Below are 19,759 nucleotides of genomic sequence, written 5' to 3' on the forward strand. Positions count from 1 at the left end.
TCCTCCATGGTGGGATGCTCACCATGGTGGGATTCTCCTCCCTGGTGAGATACTTTTCCATGGTGGGATGCTTCTGCCCCTTCCTGCACCCACCAGCTCTCCCATTCCTGCTCCCACCTCTCCATGCTGGGTGGGAGCAGCTTGGGAAGCTGTGGGGTGCCCCCTTCCCAGAGGTGCCTGATTCCTGTTTACATGAGCTCTGCATCAGGCTGGGGGATTATTCCCAGGACATCAGCATTTCAGGAGAGACAAGCCACCTTTTTTTGGCTCCTTTTTGAGTCAATAAATACTTTTGTGGCTGTGGCTTGGCTCTCCTTTCTGTCACTGAACACCTCTGGGCTTTCCCCCCTCATCCTCTCTCCTGGAAAACTTTGGGAATCATAAAATTAGGTCATGGAGGGGCTTGGGGTTCTGCAGGAACCCCCCTGAACTAATTCTGAATCAGCTATGAGCTTCAAAATCCCCATGGATTCAAGAGGCCAACAGTCTTTAGGTACCTTTTGGGGAAATCTTTCTATCCCAAAACAAGTGCATTTTGGTTTTTCTACCTTTTCATACTCTTTTTCTTGTCTTCTGCAGAGAAGACCAATTGGATCCAGACTGGATTCCAAAACTTTTGGCACCTGGGAACATTCCTACAACACCAATCACCACGATGGTCCCAGCCCAACCCTCCTTAACCTCCTGTTTCCACCTTTTTTCCTCCAGCTCATGGAGCTTTAGGCTGAAGGATGGATGAAACCATTGGCTCTGCAGCTGGTTTCACTCCTGGTGTCCCAGAGCAAACGTTTAAATCCCCCAACTTGTGGGGTTTTCTTTTTTAACACTGATTTACCACCAGGGAGAGCAAAGCTGAGCAGGTCTGACCCAGGGCTTGCACCCCAAGAAATGGTTTGTAATAATTTTTTTAAACAACTTAAACAAATGGAGAGGGGAAAAAACCTGCATGAAGAGTCTGGGGTGGGGGGGGTTGGTTGGGTGGGGGGAGAGGTGAACTGAAACAACTCATTGAAGGTGTTTTTATGTTGCTGGTCTTGATTTTCTGTTGGTTGTGGTGTTGCCATTGGTGTGCTGCCAGGTATTTCACCCCAGTGTTTGTATTTACACAGATTCACCTTTGTTAGCCAAGTAGAAACTGCCTGCCAAGATCGTTTCCCACCCTCCCTCCCCTGGAAAAAGTCAAATAAAGTTAAATTAAAATAAAATACCCCTTACCTCTCCCTCCTGATGCTGTATTTCCAACGTGGTATCAAAGAGCCTTCAACTCCACCCCCAATCTTTTAAAGAAAAATATCTGGAGTGCTGGAAAAAAAAGGATTATTTTCATTTTCTTCTTGTTTTGTTTGTCTGCCAAGGTGGTGGGGAGCCCACCCCCCCCCAGGTGCCAGGGGTTTTTTGGGGAAGGGGTGGTTGGAAGCGAGAGCCAGGGCAGGGAGGTTGTGGTGTAGCCCATCCCCATCCCACCAGGTCTGTGTACTCGTTGGAAAATAAAATTTTGCATTTGTTTCAAGGCTTTGGAGGTGATGCTCCTGCACGTGCTGGTCCCTGGGGAGATGGGGTCCCATCCTGGTGGTGACTGGATCCCATTCCTGGTGGGAGCAGGAGGGGGTCTTCTCCCTAGGGTGGGGGGATTTGGTGACCAAGGGTGAGGGGAAGTGAAGTCTCTTGGGGTTTTGAGATGCCACCAAGCCACAGTTTCCTGTCCCTGCAGGAGGAGTTGGATCAAGGGGGTGGGCTCACTCAGGGTGGGACCTTGTCCCCAAGGGGTGCTCCTTGTCCCCAGCCCAGAGCAGGAATGGCTTTGCTTGGGGCTCTCTTGAGGATGAGGGGGGGCTGAGCCCTGTCCTTGGAGCAGGGGGAGGCTGGGGAAGGGGTGATGGGGAGCAGCAGGACACCCCATGTCCCCTTTGTGCCCACTGCAGCAAAGCAAAGCATCCCCCATGGCCACCAGGGACAGGGAGGGGATTGTCCCCCTCTGCTCTGCTCTGCTGAGACCCCCCCTGCAGTGCTGGGTCCAGTTCTGGGGTCCCCAAGGCCAGAAGGAGCTGGAGGTGTTGGAGTGAGTCCAGAGGAGGCCCTGGAGCTGCTGGGAGGGCTGGAGCAGCTCTGCTCTGGAGCCAGGCTGAGAGAGTTGGGGGTGTTGAGGCTGGAGAAGAGAAGCTGCAATGGGGAGACCTTAGAGCACCTTCCAGTGCCTGAAGGGGCTCCAGGAAAGCTGGGGAGGGACTGGGGACAAGGGCAGGGAGGGATGGGATCAGGGGGAAGAGCTTGAAACCCCCTCCAAGTGAAGAGCCAAAACTCTGTGACATTGGATGATCTTTAATGTCCCTCCTAATCCAACCCAGTCTGGGATTCTATGGCTCTCTGACCCACTGGCTTTCTCCCCTCTGGGTTGTTCCTGGGGTGGTTTAAAGAAGGGGAGGGACACCCCAGCAAGGGTGACAAGCACTGGACATTGTGACACCTCTGTGTAGGTCTTGGAGAACAAATATCTCTGGCATGGTCCCATGCCAGGAGCAGGGGGATGGTCACCACCACCTCTCCTGCCTTCAGCACAACCCTGGCCTATCCTATCCTATCCTATCCTATCCTATCCTATCCTATCCTATCCTATCCCATCCTATCCCATCCCATCCTATCCCATCCCATCCCCCTGGATTTGCAGACCTTCCCCTTCCCTGGTGGGTTTATCCCTTTCTGCCAGTCCTGTAGGAACCCAGGAGCCATGACCAGGGGGTTGTCTTCCTGCACATCTAAAAGGCTCGCAGCTAACGAAGGCAATTAGTGCTAATTTGGGTTTCTTCTCATTAATGAGCCACGCAGGGCCTGATGCCAGAGTCGGAGCTGGCAGGGAGCGACATCTCAGCTCCATTTTCCCCATCTGCTCCACACCTCCTCCAGCTTCCCTCGGCGGTGCCGTCGCTCCGGAGGTGCCGTGGATCCAAGGATGGATCCCAGCCAGCCCTGAGGAGATGGAGGAGAGCCAGAGAGGGATGGAAATGGCTGAGCAGAGCCCTGCCGAGCAGGAGAGGGGTTGTGGGAGCAGGAGTTGGCTCATCCCTATCCCACTGACACCTTCTGAGCCATCCTGAGGGACACAGCAAAGGATGGGGAGTCAAGAGGGGAGGCAGGTGGTGACAAAAATGGGGGCACAGTCCTGCTGTCCCCCTGTCTGAGCAGCACCTGAGGCCCACGGAGATGTTCTGAACGGCAAGGCCTGCCTGGGGTGGGCACCAGGTCTGGGGGGGATGGGGTTCACTGCAAAACCCCCAGGGACACCTTGGGCCTGGCCCCAGGGATGGCCTGAGGAGAACAAACCTCACCCCATGGCTGCTGGGTCTGCTGGGAAACCAGACAGACACCAGTTTGGGTTGGGAGGGACCTTAAAGCTCCTCCAGTGCCACCCCCTGCCATGGTCAGGGACACCTCCCACCAGCCCAGGTTGCTCCAAGCCCCATCCAACCTGGGCTGAGACACTGCCAGGGATGGGGCAGCCACAGCTTCTCTGGGAAACCTGGCACAGGGGCTCAGCACCCTCACAACAAACTATTTCTTCCTCACCTCTCATCTCTCTTCCATCTGGAAACCCTTCCCCCTGATCCCATCCCTCCCTGCCCTTGTCCCCAGTCCCTCCCCAGCTTTCCTGGAGCCCCTTCAGGCACTGGAAGGTGCTCCCCAGTATAACCCAGTGGAGTTCAGTGACCTGCAGTACTCCCCGGTATAACCCAGTATTGTTCAGTGACCCCCAGTGCTCCCCACTATAACCTAGTGAAGTCCAGTGACCCACAGTGCTCTCCAGTACAGACCAGTACCGCTCAGTACAACCCAGTAAAGTACAGTCACCCCCAGTGCCCCCCAGTACAGACCAGAGGAGTCCAGTGACCCCCAGTGCTCCCCAGTAGCCCCCAGTACCGCCCAGTACAATCCAGTGGAGTACAGTCACCCCCAGTGCTCCCCAGTATAACCCAGTGGAGTCCAGTGACCTGCAGTACTCCCCAGTAAAACTCAGTATTGTCCAGTGACCCCCAGTGCTCCCCAGTACAGACCAGTGGAGTCCAGTGACCCCCAGTGCTCTCCAGTGCAGACCAGTAGCGTCCAGTGACCCACAGTGCTCCCCAGTATACCCCAGTATAACGCAGTATAGTCCAGTGACCTGCAGTGCTGCCCAGTATAAGCCAATATAACCCAGTAGAGTCCAGTGACCCCCGGTGCTCTCCAGTACAGACCAGTATTGTCCAGTGCCCCCCAGTATAGCCCAGTATACAGCCTCGTAGAGCCCAGTACCTCCCAGTACCTCCCAGCGCTCCCCAGTACCTCCCAGCGCTCCCCCAGACCCCGCCCCCTCCCCAAGCCCCGCCCCATCAGACCACGCCCCCTTCCACAAACCCCGCCCCCTCCGCGTCACTCCGGCTGGCAGCGTGGCCGCTTCCTCTCCCGGCATCCCATTCCGCTCTCTGATTGGTTGCGGGAGCCGCCACTCGGCAAGCGCCGTCCAATGGGTGGGCGCAGCGCGGCCCCGGGGGGCGTTTCTTCCTGCGTGCCGTGGCTGCGCGGGGTGCGCGGCAGTGCCGGGAGGGAGCGGAGGCGCCGCCGGCCCCACGGGCGCCATGTTCCGCCGCAAGCTCTCGGCGCTCGACTACCACAACCCGGCCGGCTTCAACTGCAGGGGTGAGGGGCTGCGGCGGGGCTCCGCGGGGCTCTGATCCCCCCACCCCTCCTCTGATCCCCGGTCCTGGCCTTCCCGCCCTTCCCCTCACGCAGCTCTGGCTGCCTCCCCCCTTCCCCTCCTCCCGCCCCGGGTTCAGCTTTTCTCTCGCCCTTCCCTGGCTCTGGGAAGCTCCTGGCTTCCCTCCCTGCTCTGTCGGGGCGGTGCGGAGGTCTGAGGGAAAAAGGGGAAGGTCGGAAGGGTCTGCGGGGACCTTCGGGTGGCTCTGGGGGCTCAGGGGTTGAGCTGCGGCACGGGGTTTAGGGGAATCGGGAGTTCCCATGGAAAAACCAGGAGCGAGGGGAAAGCTGGGTCCAGTTCTGGGGTCCCCAAGGCCAGAAGGAGCTGGAGGTGTTGGAGTGAGTCCAGAGGAGGCCCTGGAGCTGCTGGGAGGGCTGGAGCAGCTCTGCTCTGGAGCCAGGCTGAGAGAGTTGGGGGTGTTGAGGCTGGAGAAGAGAAGCTGCAATGGGGAGACCTTAGAGCACCTTCCAGTGCCTGAAGGGGCTCCAGGAAAGCTGGGGAGGGACTGGGGACAAGGGCAGGGAGGGATGGGATCAGGGGGAAGGGTTCTCATTGAGATGAGATGTGAGGGAGAAATAGTTTGTTGTGAGGGTGCTGAGCCCCTGTGCCAGGTTTCCCAGAGAAGCTGTGGCTGCCCCATCCCTGGCAGTGTCTCAGCCCAGGTTGGATGGGGCTTGGAGCAACCTGGGCTGGTGGGAGGTGTCCCTGGGCATGGCAGGGGGTGGCAATGGAGGAGCTTTAAGCTCCCTCTCCAACCCAAACCATTCTGGGCTTCTATGAAAACCACTGCAAACAATGCCTTAGATTCTCTCTCCTGTTGTGATTGCCAGCACCCAGCCATGCCAGGTGAGCTGCTGCAGGCAGGTTGTTTCCTAAAGGAAGTTTTCTCTCCCTGCTCTGTGTCCCCATGAATCACTCAGGGAGGGAATCCTGGGGATGCTCCCCTTGCCCTGGAGCAGTGGCTGAACTGCTCACTGCCCCAGGGGGGTGTCCACCCAGGAACCAATTTGCTTGGCAGTTTTCTTCCTCTGGTGGGAGGTGTCCCTGCCCGTGGCAGGGGGTGGCAATGGAGGAGCTTTAAGGTCCCTTCCAACCCAAACCAGTCTGGAATTCTGTGAACTCAGGCATTAAATTCCATCCAAAGCCCAAATATCCCAGCTGGGTGCTGAGTGGTTGGGGGTAGCCCAGGGCTGTTTTCCAGAAGTGAATTCTCTCACTGAAGTGCAGGTGCAAGCTAACTGCTCCCTCCTGGAGGAATATGTCTGTATGGCACAGAGTTCTGTGTCATGTGGAATTCCAGCTCCCAAATTGTGAAATATTGGGTCAACAGCCAAGAGCAGCTGAGTCAACAGCAAAGGGAGAAAAATGTCTTGGCAGAGTCATGATGTGTTTGTGTTGTTTGAGAGACAGGAGAGGTTCCTGCTTCATGCAGTGTGTTTGTCCAGATAACAGAGTTAAGAGCTCAGGTTTTTTTATAATTCTTTCACCTTTTCTTAATAAGTTACAACTCCATTCCCAATTAAACCAATCTGTTGGGTGATGCCTTTTAGTGTAATCAGGCAACCATCACCAATTCAAAGCAGCTTGCAAAAGGAAAACCACCCAGTGCTGAGCAGAGGGGTTGTCCTGGGCTGCAGGATTTGGGTGTTGGAGGAATCCTTGTGGTAAAAATACAGTAAATAAACCCACAGAAGTGCTGGGGAGCACCAGTATTTGTTGGTCTGAGGAGGAATTTTGCCTTGAGGATACCAGTTCATTCTTGCTTTGTTTACTGACAGATGAAACAGAATTCAGAAACTTCATTGTCTGGCTGGAAGATCAGAAAATCAGACATTACAAGATTGAAGACCGAGGGAATTTAAGGAACATACACAGTGAGGACTGGCCCAAATCTTTTGAAAAGGTATCTTCTTGTTTCTGTTCTCAGTTATAAACCTGTAAGTGACCACTGAGTGCTGCTGGAGTTGCTGACTGTAAATGGCTCTGAGTATTTCTCTTTTTCTATGAGGTTTGCTTTATTTTTTTTTACATTTCCAGGAATGTAAAAGTGTTCTTGAAGCCAAACTGAAAGAGTCATTAAGATGGCAGAACCTTTTGCACACCATTTTCACTCAGCTCTTGTTTTGCAAGAGGTGGTATCTCATCCTCATTTGTTCCTTGCCTCATTAGATTCAGCTCTTGAAGCAGAAAGGAAATGGACTGCAAATAAACAGCTTTTTTTTTTTTTTTTTCCCTGCATTAATGGTTCAGAAAAAGGCAAATGGGTTCAGCTAATGCACTCAGAGGCTTTGCAAACGTGGGAAGCAGCCCCTGCAGCTCATTTCTGCCCCTCCTGGTAGTTCAGACAGATGGTTTCCCACTGCTGTGGCAAGCAGCCAGCAGCCTGAGTGATCTCCTCTACCCTCCTGAGCTTTTTGAGTCACCCTCAGGGCAAGGGAGCTTTCCCAGTTGGTTCCAATTCCCTTTCTCTCCCAACCACCCCCTGAAGAGGTGGGAATGCTGCTTGGTGATGCTCAGGGTCACCTCCCTTGCCCCTCCCTGGTGCTGCTGCCTCTGCTCACTGCCCAGCAGTTGCAGTGCTCCTGTTTCACAGGGCATTCTGCTGGCACCCCTGGCTGCTGGTTCTCTTGGGATTTTTGGCTTGTCCAGGTTGTCCTTCCCTTCATAGAATCCTAGAATTGGGTGGGTTGGAAGGGACCTCAGAGCTCATCAAGTCCAACCCTTGATCCACTCCCACTGCAGTTCCCAGCCCATGGCACTGAGTGCCACATCCAGGCTCTTTGGAAATATCTCCAGGGATGGAGAATCCACCCCTTCCCTGGGCAGCCCATTCCAATGGCTGAGCACCCTCTCCAGAAAGAAATTCTTTCTCATGTCCAACCTAAACCTCCCCTGGCACAACTTGAGACCTCTTGTGCCCTCTTGTCTTGCTGAGAGTTGCCTGGGAAAAGAGCCCAACCCCCCCCTGGCTCCAACCTCCTTTCAGGGAGTTGGAGAGAGTGATGAGGTCTCCCCTGAGCCTCCTCTTCTCCAGCCTCAACACCCCCAGCTCCCTCAGCCCTTCCTCACAGGACTTGTGCTGGATCCCTTCCCAGCCTCCTTGCTCTTCTCTGGACCTGCTCCAGCACCTCAATCTCCTTCCTGAGCTGAGGGGCCCAGAACTGGACACAGGACTCAAGCTGTGGCCTCCCCAGGGCTGAGCACAGGGGCAGAATCCCTTCCCTGGACCTGCTGGCCACGCTGTTCCTGAGCCAGCCCAGGATGCCATTGGCCTTCTTGGCCACCTGGGCACACTGCTGGCTCCTCTTCAGCTTCCTGGCAATCCAGACTCCCAGGTCCCTCTCTGCCTGGCTGCTCTCCAACCACTCTGTCCCCCTTCATTCCTGCCAGGAGACCCCTCCCTGCTCGTGCTCTCCAGCCCCTGGTGGCCTCTGGTCTGGAGCAGGGGGAGGAAAGGCAGCAGAATGTCACTGTGTCCTGGCTTCAGAGGAGCAGAGACAGCATCCCAGCCACGTTTTGTCCCTTCCCACAGTCCCTAAGAAATGGAAAATTGCTTCTGCTGCCCCTCAGGCTCTGCCACTCGTGTGGGGACAGCCTGAGGTGGCTCCTCCCTGCTTCAGGTGGGACGTTTGTGCTCTCATCTCTTCCCAGTCCTTTCCCTTGCTCCCCCTCACTGTGTCAAACCAACAAAAAGCAAAGAAAGGGGTGTCTGGGTTTTTCTGGTCATCAATAATATCAATAACATCAGGTGCCACTATTAAATGTCAGACTCTGGGGCTCTCTGAAGCACCTCTGGATCAGGTGAGTGTTTCACAGGGGTGTTTCTTGTTAATTACAACCTCCCAACAACTGGAAGGCCTGTGGGAAAATGGCTGTTTTTATTTATTTTCCTGTGTTCCTGGCTAATTGCTGCAGGTCAGCAGCACCCATTTTCTCTCCTCTCTTTTTCCTTGCAGTACATGAAGGATGTGAACTGTCCTTTCAAAATACAGGAGAGACAAGAAACAGTGGACTGGCTTCTGGGCTTAGCAGTCAGGCTGGAGTATGGAGATAATGGTAGGTGTGGATTTAATGCTTTAGGTTGTGTCTTACTTCATAAAATTAAACAGAATCTGTCAAATTTGTCTGCCCTCAGAAGTTTATATTGCTATTTATTTTATATTATTTATTTCATATATTTTTATTTTTATTTATATGTATTTATATATATATTATGTATTATCTATAGATGTATTTGTAGATGTATTTGTAGATGTATTTGTAGATTTATTTACAGATTTATTTACAGATTTATTTACAGATTTATTTACAGATTTATTTACAGATTTATTTACAGATTTATTTACAGATTTATTTACAGATTTATTTACAGATTTATTTACAGATTTATTTACAGATTTATTTACAGATTTATTTACAGATTTATTTACAGATCTTTTAGAGATCTTTTAGAGATCTTTTAGAGATCTTTTAGAGATCTTTTAGAGATCCTTTACAGATCTTTTAGAGATCCTTTACAGATCTTTTAGAGATCCTTTACAGATCTTTACAGATCTTTTTTTCTTTATTTTTTCTTTATTTTTTCTTTATTTTTTTCTTTATTTTTTTCTTTATTTTTTTCTTTATTTTTTTCTTTATTTTTTTCTTTATTTTTTTCTTTATTTTTATCTTTATTTTTTTCTTTATTTTTATCTTTATTTTTATCTTTATTTTTATCTTTATTTTTATCTTTATTTTTATCTTTATTTTTATCTTTATTTTTATCTTTATTTTTTATATTTTTATTTTTTATATCTTTTATATTATTTACTTCATATTATTTATATTTATATTGATTCCATTTTGCACCCTGGTCAGCTGTGAAGTGTTTCTCTGCAGCTCAGCTCCCATGGGACAAGGCAGCAGCATACTTGCATTTATTATTTTATTTCTGGATGTAACAAAAACCCCTCTGTATATATATTCATACCCTTTTCCCTGGAGGATTTGCCTCGATGAGAACTTACTCTGGAGTGGATTAAATGCTCTTTCTTTAGGGCTGCATTCATTGGGAGAAATTATTCTTAGAGCCTGGTTTCACAGGGAATAAAGCCTGAACCCTTGGGAACTAGGGCAAGGTTAGGGGAAAAAAAAAAAAAACAAAAAAAAACCCAAACCAAAACACAACTTGAGTTAAATCTCAGCAGTTTCATCTCCTTACAGTGAGGCTGCAGATAGAAATGTAATTACTGGTGGCAAACATAAGAGCCTGAGTCCTGTTTTTCCATTACCTTTAATTCCTGTATCCCAAAGTTGGGATACAAGTGCCTGGGGTCTGTAGTGCTTGTTCTCAGTCCCTGGTGCTGGGGAAAAGAAGCAGCCTGGGACTCAGGGGGTTGTGAGAATGGAGGAGTTGGGAGGTCCTGTCCTCAAAAGGCTTGAAAAACCCCTCTGGGGGTTGGAGATGGACCCTGCAGCCTATAAACCAAAACCTTTTCCTGGGAATCTTTTACTCCCTGAGCCAAATTAGTGTCAGTTTGTAGTTCTAGAGCCTCTGCTGCTGGCTGAGGCAGAGGTGGAATGGGTGGGTTGTGGAAGTGCTGGAGCTTCAAGCTGCAGCTTGTTCAGGCTTCTGGGAGAACCTGAATCCATGGAGCACACTCCCAGCTCCCAGACAGGAGCTTAGGATAGCTCAGTGCCACCTCAGGGACCTCCAAACCATCAGTGCTCAAGCCCAGGAGGCTCTCAGGCACTTTGCACCCTCCAGAAATACACCCAGAGCAAGCTACAGCTTGGTGTTAATTTTTTTTTTTAACTATTTCTGTTTGTCTTTCTCTCTAATGATGTTCACTTGTTTATTTACCAGCTGATAAGTACAAGGACTCTACCCCTGATGGTGCAAAAAATGCTGACAATGCAACAAAGAATGCAGAACCCTTGATTAACTTGGATGGTAAGTGTGCAGCAACCTACACTATGCTGTGCATCATGTATAAATGTGTTCCACAGCCTCTTTTCCAGATTTTAAATTATTACAATAGTGTGATAACAGCTTTTGAAAGCCCCATTTCAAGCTTTGGGAAGGGGAGGTTTACATCTTCTTTACTCCTGGCTCAAACTGCCTCTCAGTGAGCAGTGTTTGGAGAGTTACTTTGGAGTTTTTCACCTCCTGTGCTGCTAAAGGAAGGAGGGACTGCTCCCTGGGAATCCCAGGTGGCTGGATGTGCACTGATGAAAAGCTTTTCCTCTACAGAAAGAGGAAATCAGGGGGAGGGAGAAGCTTCCCAGCAGAATGAGGTGCCCAGAGACTTGATCAGACATTAATAGATTGGGAGGGTTCTTATCAGGCAGTGAGGAAACAGCTGAAGGGTTTTTACCTTAACAGATGTACAGAGAGCTTTAGAAAACATCAGGACTTGCTGTGGGTTAGGGTGAAACAGCAAGATACCTTCTGCCTGTGAAGTGGATTTTTAAAAAAGCAGGCTAAGGAGACATGAATGCAGACTGGGGGCTTCAGGTCTGTGGAGTATTTTATGTTGGCTCAGTACCTCTCAGAATAATTTACTTTTTTTTGACTGCTAGGCACGTTCACAATAAAAGGAAGTGATGGGAAAGAGCTGCTAAAATGAGCCCTAAATCCCCCCAAGACTTCTCTCCTTTCCCTTCCTACAAAAAGCTCAGAAATTAGTCCTCCCCTCACCCAGCAGCCACAGCTCTGCAGTGAGAGGAGGGTTTCCAAACCAGAGGCACCTCTGTGCAATTGGCTGCAGTTTTAAGTCACAGGCAATGCTTTTGGTGGTGCAAATGATGCTGCTGGGGCTTGGCTGATGAGCTCAGCCTGGTGAGGAAGCCTCCTGCACACTTTAAGTGCTCCTGGAGCCACACAAAAGGCTCACTCTGTATCCATGGCCTTGCCCATCCTTGAGAGCAATTTGCTACTGTGGAATCAGGAAAGTAATTGTGTCTTTTTGGAGCCAGATCAAGCAGGGTATATTTTTAACAGTGATGATTATTTTTACAGTGAATAATCCTGACTTCAAGGCTGGAGTGATGGCTTTAGCTAATCTGCTCCAAATTCAGAGGCACGATGATTATTTGGTGATGCTTAAGGTGAGTTGCAGAGCTTTCAGAGCCCCCCTTTCTGCCTTCTTTTCTGGGATAGGTGTGATAGCTTGTGGTGCAGAGTTACTGGTAACAGTTTTTAGGCAGAAAAAGGAAGTAAAAGTCATCTTGTTTGTGCCTTTTCAAGCAGGTAAGAACACAGAAGATAAATTAATGCAAAGTGAGGCAAAGGATGTTGTAAAACAAACACCTTAAGAAGGAGCCACAGTTAAATGTTGCATCCTCCTCCTTCTGCTCCTTTGAACTGTTTACTCCTTGTCATTACTGAAGGCAATTTGAATTAGTCTTGATGACTAATCATGGCTTTTAAATGCAGTAAATAGGTTAATTAATTTTCTAAAGCATCTTTTTTGATGACTTGGAAAAAAATACATGATTTAGTGGTGGGGCTCAGTGGTTACCTATAAATTTTGGGTGAACCCTGTACTGTTTTCTTGAAGCTCTGTGCTCACTGAGGCTGGAGCAACCCTCAGCTGCCACTTGATCATGTCACAGTATGGAAATCAGTTTTGTTTGGCACCAGAATAAACTCATTGCACTGAAATAACAAGAAGGTCCATCTATTACAAAAGCTTTGATATTTGCTAAATTCATTTTGGAGAAACTAAGTGCTGTGGGTATGAGAATTAATATAGTGTGTGTAAGGCTAAAACAGGTGTCCTTAAACATTATTATCACCCTAGCCTGGTTTCTTAAGGAAAAGGCAGCCATTTCAGGTACTTTCTCATTCTCTCCAGCATGGAACCCTCCTTTTTCTTCCCCAAAAACAGTGTTTGGACCTTGCATTCACTTTGAAAGAGTGGCAGAGGTCTCATATATCAGAAGAAGACCACAAACCAGAAGAAAACAAACCTTAAACACTACAAAAAACATTGAAAAGGAGTATTGGGTAGAGAGAGCTGAGGAGATGTTGAGGTTCTGCAGCATGAGCTCAGCCCTCATTAGGCAGAGATCCTTCAGGTTTTCTCACAGCCTCATCTGGAGGCATCTGGGTTCATCTCATTTCCTATCAACAACCCAAAAAGAAAGAATGAGGGGTTTTTTTCTGCATAAATGTGTCTACATTTCTGTCACTTTCCCCATTTCTAGTCTCAATTTTTTTTTTTTTTTCTTTCAGATAAAGGTGGTTGGACAAAACCACCAGCTGGAATTTTCTTTTTAAGGATAGGTTCCTGCAGTTCATGTGAGAACAACAGGAACACTGGTTTCTAGGGTTTGATGGTGTTAGGATGTGTCAGGGAAGCTCTTTAGTTCTCCATCCCAGTAAGAAGTTTAGAAGAGAGAAGTTTAGGATGCCTGTTCATGCTTGGACACTCTGGAATGACTACTTAGGGAAGGCAGGAGGGTGCAAGCATGCCACAGACATCTGGCCAGAGAAAGCAGAGAGAGATTTGGAGTCCAATTTTATTAATTTAAATCTGGCAAGTTGATCAGAAAGCAGCTGTGTAGCACAGTTGGATGTCCTTTTCCTAATGCAAAAGGCACTCAAATTCTTTTATACAGGGCCTGGTTTCACTGCTGGAATTCAAACTCCTCATCAAATCACTCTTTTCATCCAGGCTGCTCCCTTCAGTTTGAAGGATTTCTGGTCTCTCCTCTCAGCTTTAATCATGACCAAAACCGGGAGAAATCTTTCGGGGAGAGAAACACGAAGCAGTAAAACTGCTGCTGTCACATTTGGCTGCTCCTCAGGGAATGGCTGAGGAATGTGTTTGACAGACCCAGTTCTCCCTGGTGGAACTCTGCCTGCCTGCTATTCTTTCCCTTATTTTTAGAGGCATTTCCAGCTGTAGGTATCAGTTACTGAGAGCTCTGATACGATTTCATGCTATGTTCTGGAGCCAGTGAAAACAGATGAGCAGCAGGGGTGTTCACATCAAGACTTGTTCTTGTTCCTGTGTCTAAAAATACATCCTTTCTGCCCTCAGTCTTTTTAAAAACCAGGGTGGGCAGCCTTGCTCTGGGTCTCTCTGCTTGGGGAAGATGGTTCAGCACCTACTAAAAGATCCTGGGACCAGGTTTTCCTTCCTGAAGAACCTGAATTGGTGCCATCTCAGAAAAATAAAACTGGTGCTGCTGCTCTTGTGATCAGCTTGTTTTGGGAGTCACAAGTTTTCCTGACTGATCCTCATTCCTTGATGTTTCTGGCCCAGTAGTGACTGAAATCAGTCACTGGCTGTGAGGATGGTGAAGGGACTTGAGCATCTCTCCTGTAAAAAAAGAGTGAGAGCCCTGGGGCTGTTGAGGCTGGAGAAGAGAAGGCTGAGAGGGGATCTCTGAATGTCCATCAATAGCTGAGGGGTGGGGGGCAAGAGGAAGGGGCCAATCTCTGCTCAGTGGTGCCCAGGAGTAGGACAAGGAATAATGGGGTGAAGGGAGAAGAGAGGAAGTTCCAGCTGAAGCTGAGGAGAAACTTCTCTGCTGGGAGGCTGAGGGAGCCCTGGCCCAGGCTGCCCAGAGAGGTTGTGGAGTCTCCTTCTCTGGAGCCTTTCCAACCCCCCCTGGATGTGTTCTGTGTGTCCTGCCCTGGGGGATCCTGCTGGGGCAGGGCTGGCACTGGGTGAGCTCCAGAGGTCCCTTCCAGCCCCCCCATGATTCTAGGAGGTGAATAACATCACATCTTTGTGGCTCCTGGTTCACAGCCCAGGAGACCCCACCCCAGCTCTGCCAAGCACTCCTTGCCGAGGTGACCCGCTACCTGAAAAAGCTTTCAAGCCTGAAAGAGGTTTTCCAATAAGTTTCCCAAAACTGTGGGTTTGAGCTTATGCTGGGTTATGATGCTGACTCCTTTGCCTCTTGGAATTGCTTAGAAATTCATGGAGGCCCCAAGTAATCCCTCTCTCCTGTGGGTGTTTTTCCCTAGGCCATTCGGATTCTGGTTCAGGAGCGCCTGACTCAGGATGCCATCGCCAAGGCCAGCCAGTCCAAGGAGGTTTGTATGGCCCCAGCCTGAGGCTGGTGTCTTTAATTCTTCCATCTTGAGGAGAGAAATGTAGGCAAAAATTCTGCCATCTCCAGCCAAACCAGTTCTGTTTAAATAGTTCACTTGGGAGAGGGGTGGAAACTTTATCTTCAAGAGTAAACAAAGCTCTTTTTGTTTTGACTGAGGGTGAGTACATGTACCTGTGGGACATATCATGGGAACAGCTCTTCTCCTGTCTTAATATTTGCTAGAGGATTACCCTTACTGTCCAGAGCAGCAGGCCTGCAGTGTGAGAAGAGATGTATCACCTGGCTTTTCCTTGGAACAGCAGTGTTGGCCTCATAAACAGGTTGAAACATTCCTTGTATGGAGTTGTTTGCTTCATGTGTACACCTCCTGTGTCTTGATGCTGGACATCCAGCTCCTCCCTCCCTTCCCCTTTCCCCAAAAGAAATGGTGAGGAAAACGTTTGCACTTAAACATCACATTTTGCAGAATTCTTTTCTAACCACAGTCTGTTTCCCTCCCTGAAAGGTGTTCAAGGCCAGGTTGGATGAGGCCTTGAGCAACCTTGGTGAGATCAGGGATGTCCCAGGCTATGGCAGGGAGGTTGGAGTAGATGATCTCTAAGGTCCCTTCCAACCTCAGCCATTCTGTGATGATCTGTTTAAAAGATGTTCCAGGGGATGAGTGGTTTATCAGGTTGTCATTTCTTGAACATCTCAGTTCTCCTGCTCTCCTCTCCAGCATTTTCTGGCACCATGGCTTGGGCACAGCTGGGGAAAGCCACTTCTCTTCTCCTGCAGGTTCCCATTGAGACATGTTCCTTCTAAAGTGATTGGATCTGGTCAAGGAGCACAAATCCCTTCATCTTTTCTTGCTCAGAACAATCCCTGCTTTATTTATCATCACAGCCCTGCTTGTGGTGTTTCTAAGAGATTCTTGCAGGTGCTCTGCAGTGCAGGGCAGTAGTTTCCAGAAGCACTGGGACAGTAAATCAAAGCTTTGGTCTTGAATTATCCATAAAACCACCCAAAAAAAGAAGAAAAATACGAAAGCAGCTGAGAGTCTTGTAGTCATTTTGGGTTCTGTCACTAACATTAATGAAAAGCTGCTTTAGGCTGTTGTTTACATAGCTGCACAGCTGACGTGCAGGGGTCAAAAATGGGATTTTCTGGAAGTTTGGCAGAACCAGCTTCTTTGAGGAACAGAGATACTTTTTTTCATGACAGTTCATACTCAAATTGGGTCCTCAAAGCGTGGCCAGGTCTGAGGTTGGAATGTCACTGAGTGTGACACGTGTCACTGGGAGTGTGGCCTCATGAGGAGTGACAGATTTCAAGTGAGGGGGAGAAAATGAAGGGGATTGGAGGCAGAAAAATGGCTTTATCTGTGGCAGCAGTGACCAACTTCATCATGTAAAGGGTCTTAAAAGCAGAAGGGGATATCTGGGTCACAGGATGGAAGGAGGAGAAAAATAAACTTGTGATTTTGGCCAGCTCAAGAGCCAAATTTCTCACCAGTGACACTTTGTGTATGAAGCCTCCTCCCTGGGAGCAGGTTATAAATGTCTGACTGCTGCCAGGAAGACAGCTCCATATACAAAGTGTCACAAGTCACATTCTTGGAAATAGCAAGATAGAGCAGAGGGGGGAAAAGGTAAAATAGATACAATGAAGGATAAATATGAGCACTGAGGGCACTTACATTGCTGTGCTTGTGGTTTGAATGTAGCAAATAAAAGGAGGGTTATCTCCTTGGCTTGTCACAGTGCACTTTGCAAGAGAAGATGTGACACGTCCTTTTTTTAGGTTGTGTTTTGAGGGGCTGGCAAATCAATGTTTGCACTGCCCTGACATCCAGATTTATTCTGACAGACTGTGCTGGGCTTTCCTTAGCTAATGAGCATATCCTAGGTAGGATTAATTACAACCAGCATCCTTCAGGATCACTTTAGGGATGCTCTTGAGGGGTGTGTTTAAAAGCACAACAAAGCAGGTACCTTTTCCCCCTACCCTGACATCTGGAATTCATTTTTTTTATCCTCCCTCTCCCACCAAATCTAGTTTTACTGGCAATACTTCCCCAGTTCCAGGGGAAATGGCTGCAGTGGCCAGGCCCTTTACAAGTGTTTTGTGCAGGAGTTAGAAACTCAAATGTTGGAGAATGAGGCTGAGAAATGAAACAGCCTGGGTGGTGATGGATTTAAAGGTGCTTTTCAGTTCTCTCCCTGTCTGAAGCTCACTTGCCTCTTGTAGCTGTAGCAGCAGGGGGTGCCTGTACAGCCTGTACAGAAGTGGCATTCTTAACAACAAGCTGCTTAAATTTTAACAATGCAGATGTCTTTTTAAGATGGCAGTAAAACATCCATTTTGCTGGAAAAGCCATGGAAAATAACCACCGTTTTTTAAAAAATTGGGGTATTAGAGTTAGGTTCAGACAGCATTTTGTATTCAGTCCACATTTTGATCAACTCAATTTTTTTTTTGCATGTATATAAAAGCCTTTAAAAGAAATCTTCACTTCTTAGAAGGTTTACAGTCCCATCATTGTAGAATTAATGGTAATGAAACCCAATGGTTTTGTGGTGCCAAATGCCAAGGCAGTCGGCAGACGTGCCGAGACAGCTGTTGGAAAAACACTTCCAGAGGTAGTTAAACCAAATTGTTTAAATCTTGTTTTGTGTGTACATTGTGAGATGGGCAGGGATGTTTTATCCTGACCCTTCCTCAGATCTAGAGAGGGCAAAGTGAGCAATTTATAAATGACCACCAAGAAACCCATTCCTCCTCCTCTCCTCCTGCAACGGGCGCTTAGAAAATGTTCAGTTTCATTCCTGAGCTTCAACACCTGACCAAATGCTTCTGAGGGAGGCTGTGAGTTCAGTGCTTGAGGAACATTCTTGCTTGCAGAGAATTTTTACAGCTTTCTCTCCAGTCAGGCAGTGCTTTGAAAGCTGGCAGCTGTGTCCAGGCAGTGGGGGCTGAGAAAGCCACGTTTGTCGGGGCAGGGATGTTGCTGGGCTGGGTGTTCTCTGGCAGTGCTGTTGTTGGCCTTTTAAGGATTGAAAGTGGCCAGCCTGTAGCCAATGGGGTTGTCTTGACAAGTAGGGATTATGAAGCATGGAGATTTTTCTTTATTAATACCCTGGGTCTGATGTTTCAGGACACAGAGCACTTGTGTTCCTGAGCACGGTGACTTTTTGTAGTCGATACAGAAGCAAAGTATCCACTCCTCCAGAGTTAACCTGCTAACTGCTTGGATTTAATCCCCCAAACGTGCAAAGTGACATTTTTTTATGACATTTGAACATGTTTTTTGTCTTTTTTTTCTTTTCAAAGGGTTTGCCTGTTGCTTTAGAAAAGCACATTCTTGGTTTTGACACGGGAGGTAAGCACTTCTCTTAATGTTACTTTTAAACAGCAACGTTGAGGGAGTACATTACTATCAACTACGTAGCTAATACATGTAGTAACAAAGCCTGTAGTGGAAAGAATTGCTCCCCTTCAGCTTGTTATTTACGAGCACTCCCGCAGCATTTTGTTTTGGAACAGAAAAAACAAAGCAAAACAAAAAAAAACAGCCCATAAATCTTAGCCTTGGAGTTTGTTGTTTCAGAGTCCTGTTTAAATAATGGCTTTTAATGGCAGCCACGTTTGCAAACGGGAGGAATTCACTTTCCTCTCCTCTTGTAAATCTTGCTGCTACCAGCAGAGGCCCCCTCTGCTTCTGCCTGGGCTTTGCCTGCAGCAGTTATTTAAAATCTAATGGGAGGCAGAGCAAACGGGCATGACCTGGTGGGTTATTTTGTAAGGGTGACCTGGGACTCTGCTGGCTTTGTTTTTAGCCTATGTTCACCTAAATTACTACTGGGAATTCCTCCTCCTGACCCCACTTGGCTGTGGGGGACTGAAAGTACTGCAGGAAGCTGAGCTGTCCCTCTTTAGCAACAGGGAATTTTTTTCCTATTTCAAGTAGGAAGCTACTTAGATTAGAGGGTGGTGAAGGGACTTGAGCATCTCTGCTGGGAAGAAAGAGTGAGAGCCCTGGAGAAGGCTGAGAGGGGATCTCTGAATGTCCATCAATAGCTGAGGGGTGGGGGGCAAGAGGAAGGGGCCAATCTCTGCTCAGTGGTGCCCAGGAGTAGGACAAGGAATAATGGGGTGAAGGGAGAAGAGAGGAAGTTCCAGCTGAAGCTGAGGAGAAACTTCTCTGCTGGGAGGCTGAGGGGGCCCTGGCCCAGGCTGCCCAGAGAGGTTGTGGAGTCTCCTTCTCTGGAGCCTTTCCAACCCCCCCTGGATGTGTTCTGTGTGTCCTGCCCTGGGGGATCCTGCTGGGGCAGGGCTGGCACTGGAGCAGCTCCACAGCTCCCTCCCAAGCCCTGACACTCTGGGATTCTCTGACTAAGCTTTTCTTAAGCCCTTCACATCAGATAAAAAAAGCTTTGATGCTCCTTCTCTTTCTCCTGACTCACCCAGACGCTGTTCTCAACGAAGCTGCCCAAATCCTCCGGTTGCTGCATATAGAGGAGCTCCGAGAGCTGCAAACAAAAATTAATGAAGCCATCGTAGCAGTTCAGGCAATTATTGCTGATCCCAAGACTGACCACAGACTGGGGAAGGTTGGGAGATGAACAGATAAAAAGCTTTTTAGTCTCTTGCATACTCACTGCAATTAGGAATGACGTGCGACCCTGCGCAACTCCGGCATGCTCTTTGAAATTGTCTCCTTTTGCTGTTTTTGAGAGAAAACAGGAAATTGAATTCTGACTTCTAACGAATTATCATTTTTCTTTAAATAAATGAAGCTGGGGGGGAAAAAAAAAAAAAGAGACAAATTGTTCTGGTTTAGCTCCGAGTTGGCAGATGTGGCTTTTTCATTGTGTTTGGCTTCGTGGTGAGAGGGGAGTGTTACACAAAGGCCCCGCAGATTCCTCTTTTGCTGAGGTCCTGCCATATGAACAGCTCGTTCCTGGCTTGCTTGCTGCATCTCCCCAGTCTGCCCTGCAG

At 48.6% G+C, this 19,759-nt stretch overlaps 1 protein-coding gene across 1 annotated transcript; it reads left to right on the plus strand.

The window, feature by feature from the left end:
• The first annotated feature begins 4,508 nt into the window (after positions 1-4,508).
• On the plus strand, positions 4,509-19,600 carry RTRAF (RNA transcription, translation and transport factor). Its single transcript, XM_071745173.1, has 8 exons — positions 4,509-4,668; positions 6,505-6,629; positions 8,683-8,782; positions 10,572-10,658; positions 11,727-11,815; positions 14,691-14,759; positions 18,092-18,140; positions 19,229-19,600. Exons 1-8 carry the CDS (start codon positions 4,608-4,610, stop codon positions 19,381-19,383), a joined length of 735 nt encoding a protein of 244 aa, XP_071601274.1. The 5' UTR covers positions 4,509-4,607; the 3' UTR covers positions 19,384-19,600.
• The last annotated feature ends 159 nt before the right edge of the window (positions 19,601-19,759 follow it).

This window comes from Heliangelus exortis, chromosome 5, assembly GCF_036169615.1.
Source record: "Heliangelus exortis chromosome 5, bHelExo1.hap1, whole genome shotgun sequence".
Taxonomy (NCBI): domain Eukaryota; kingdom Metazoa; phylum Chordata; class Aves; order Apodiformes; family Trochilidae; genus Heliangelus; species Heliangelus exortis.

What these genes read in the sequence shown, in the direction of transcription:
- RTRAF (XM_071745173.1), top strand. Translation starts at nt 4,608, where the DNA reads ATGTTCCGCCGCAAGCTCTCGGCGCTCGACTACCACAACCCGGCCGGC. An exon ending in ATTATTTGGTGATGCTTAAG is followed by an intron (nt 11,816 to 14,690) that starts GTGAGTTGCAGA and finishes GTTTTTCCCTAG; the next exon opens with GCCATTCGGATTCTGGTTCA. An exon ending in AGGCCAGCCAGTCCAAGGAG is followed by an intron (nt 14,760 to 18,091) that starts GTTTGTATGGCC and finishes TTCTTTTCAAAG; the next exon opens with GGTTTGCCTGTTGCTTTAGA.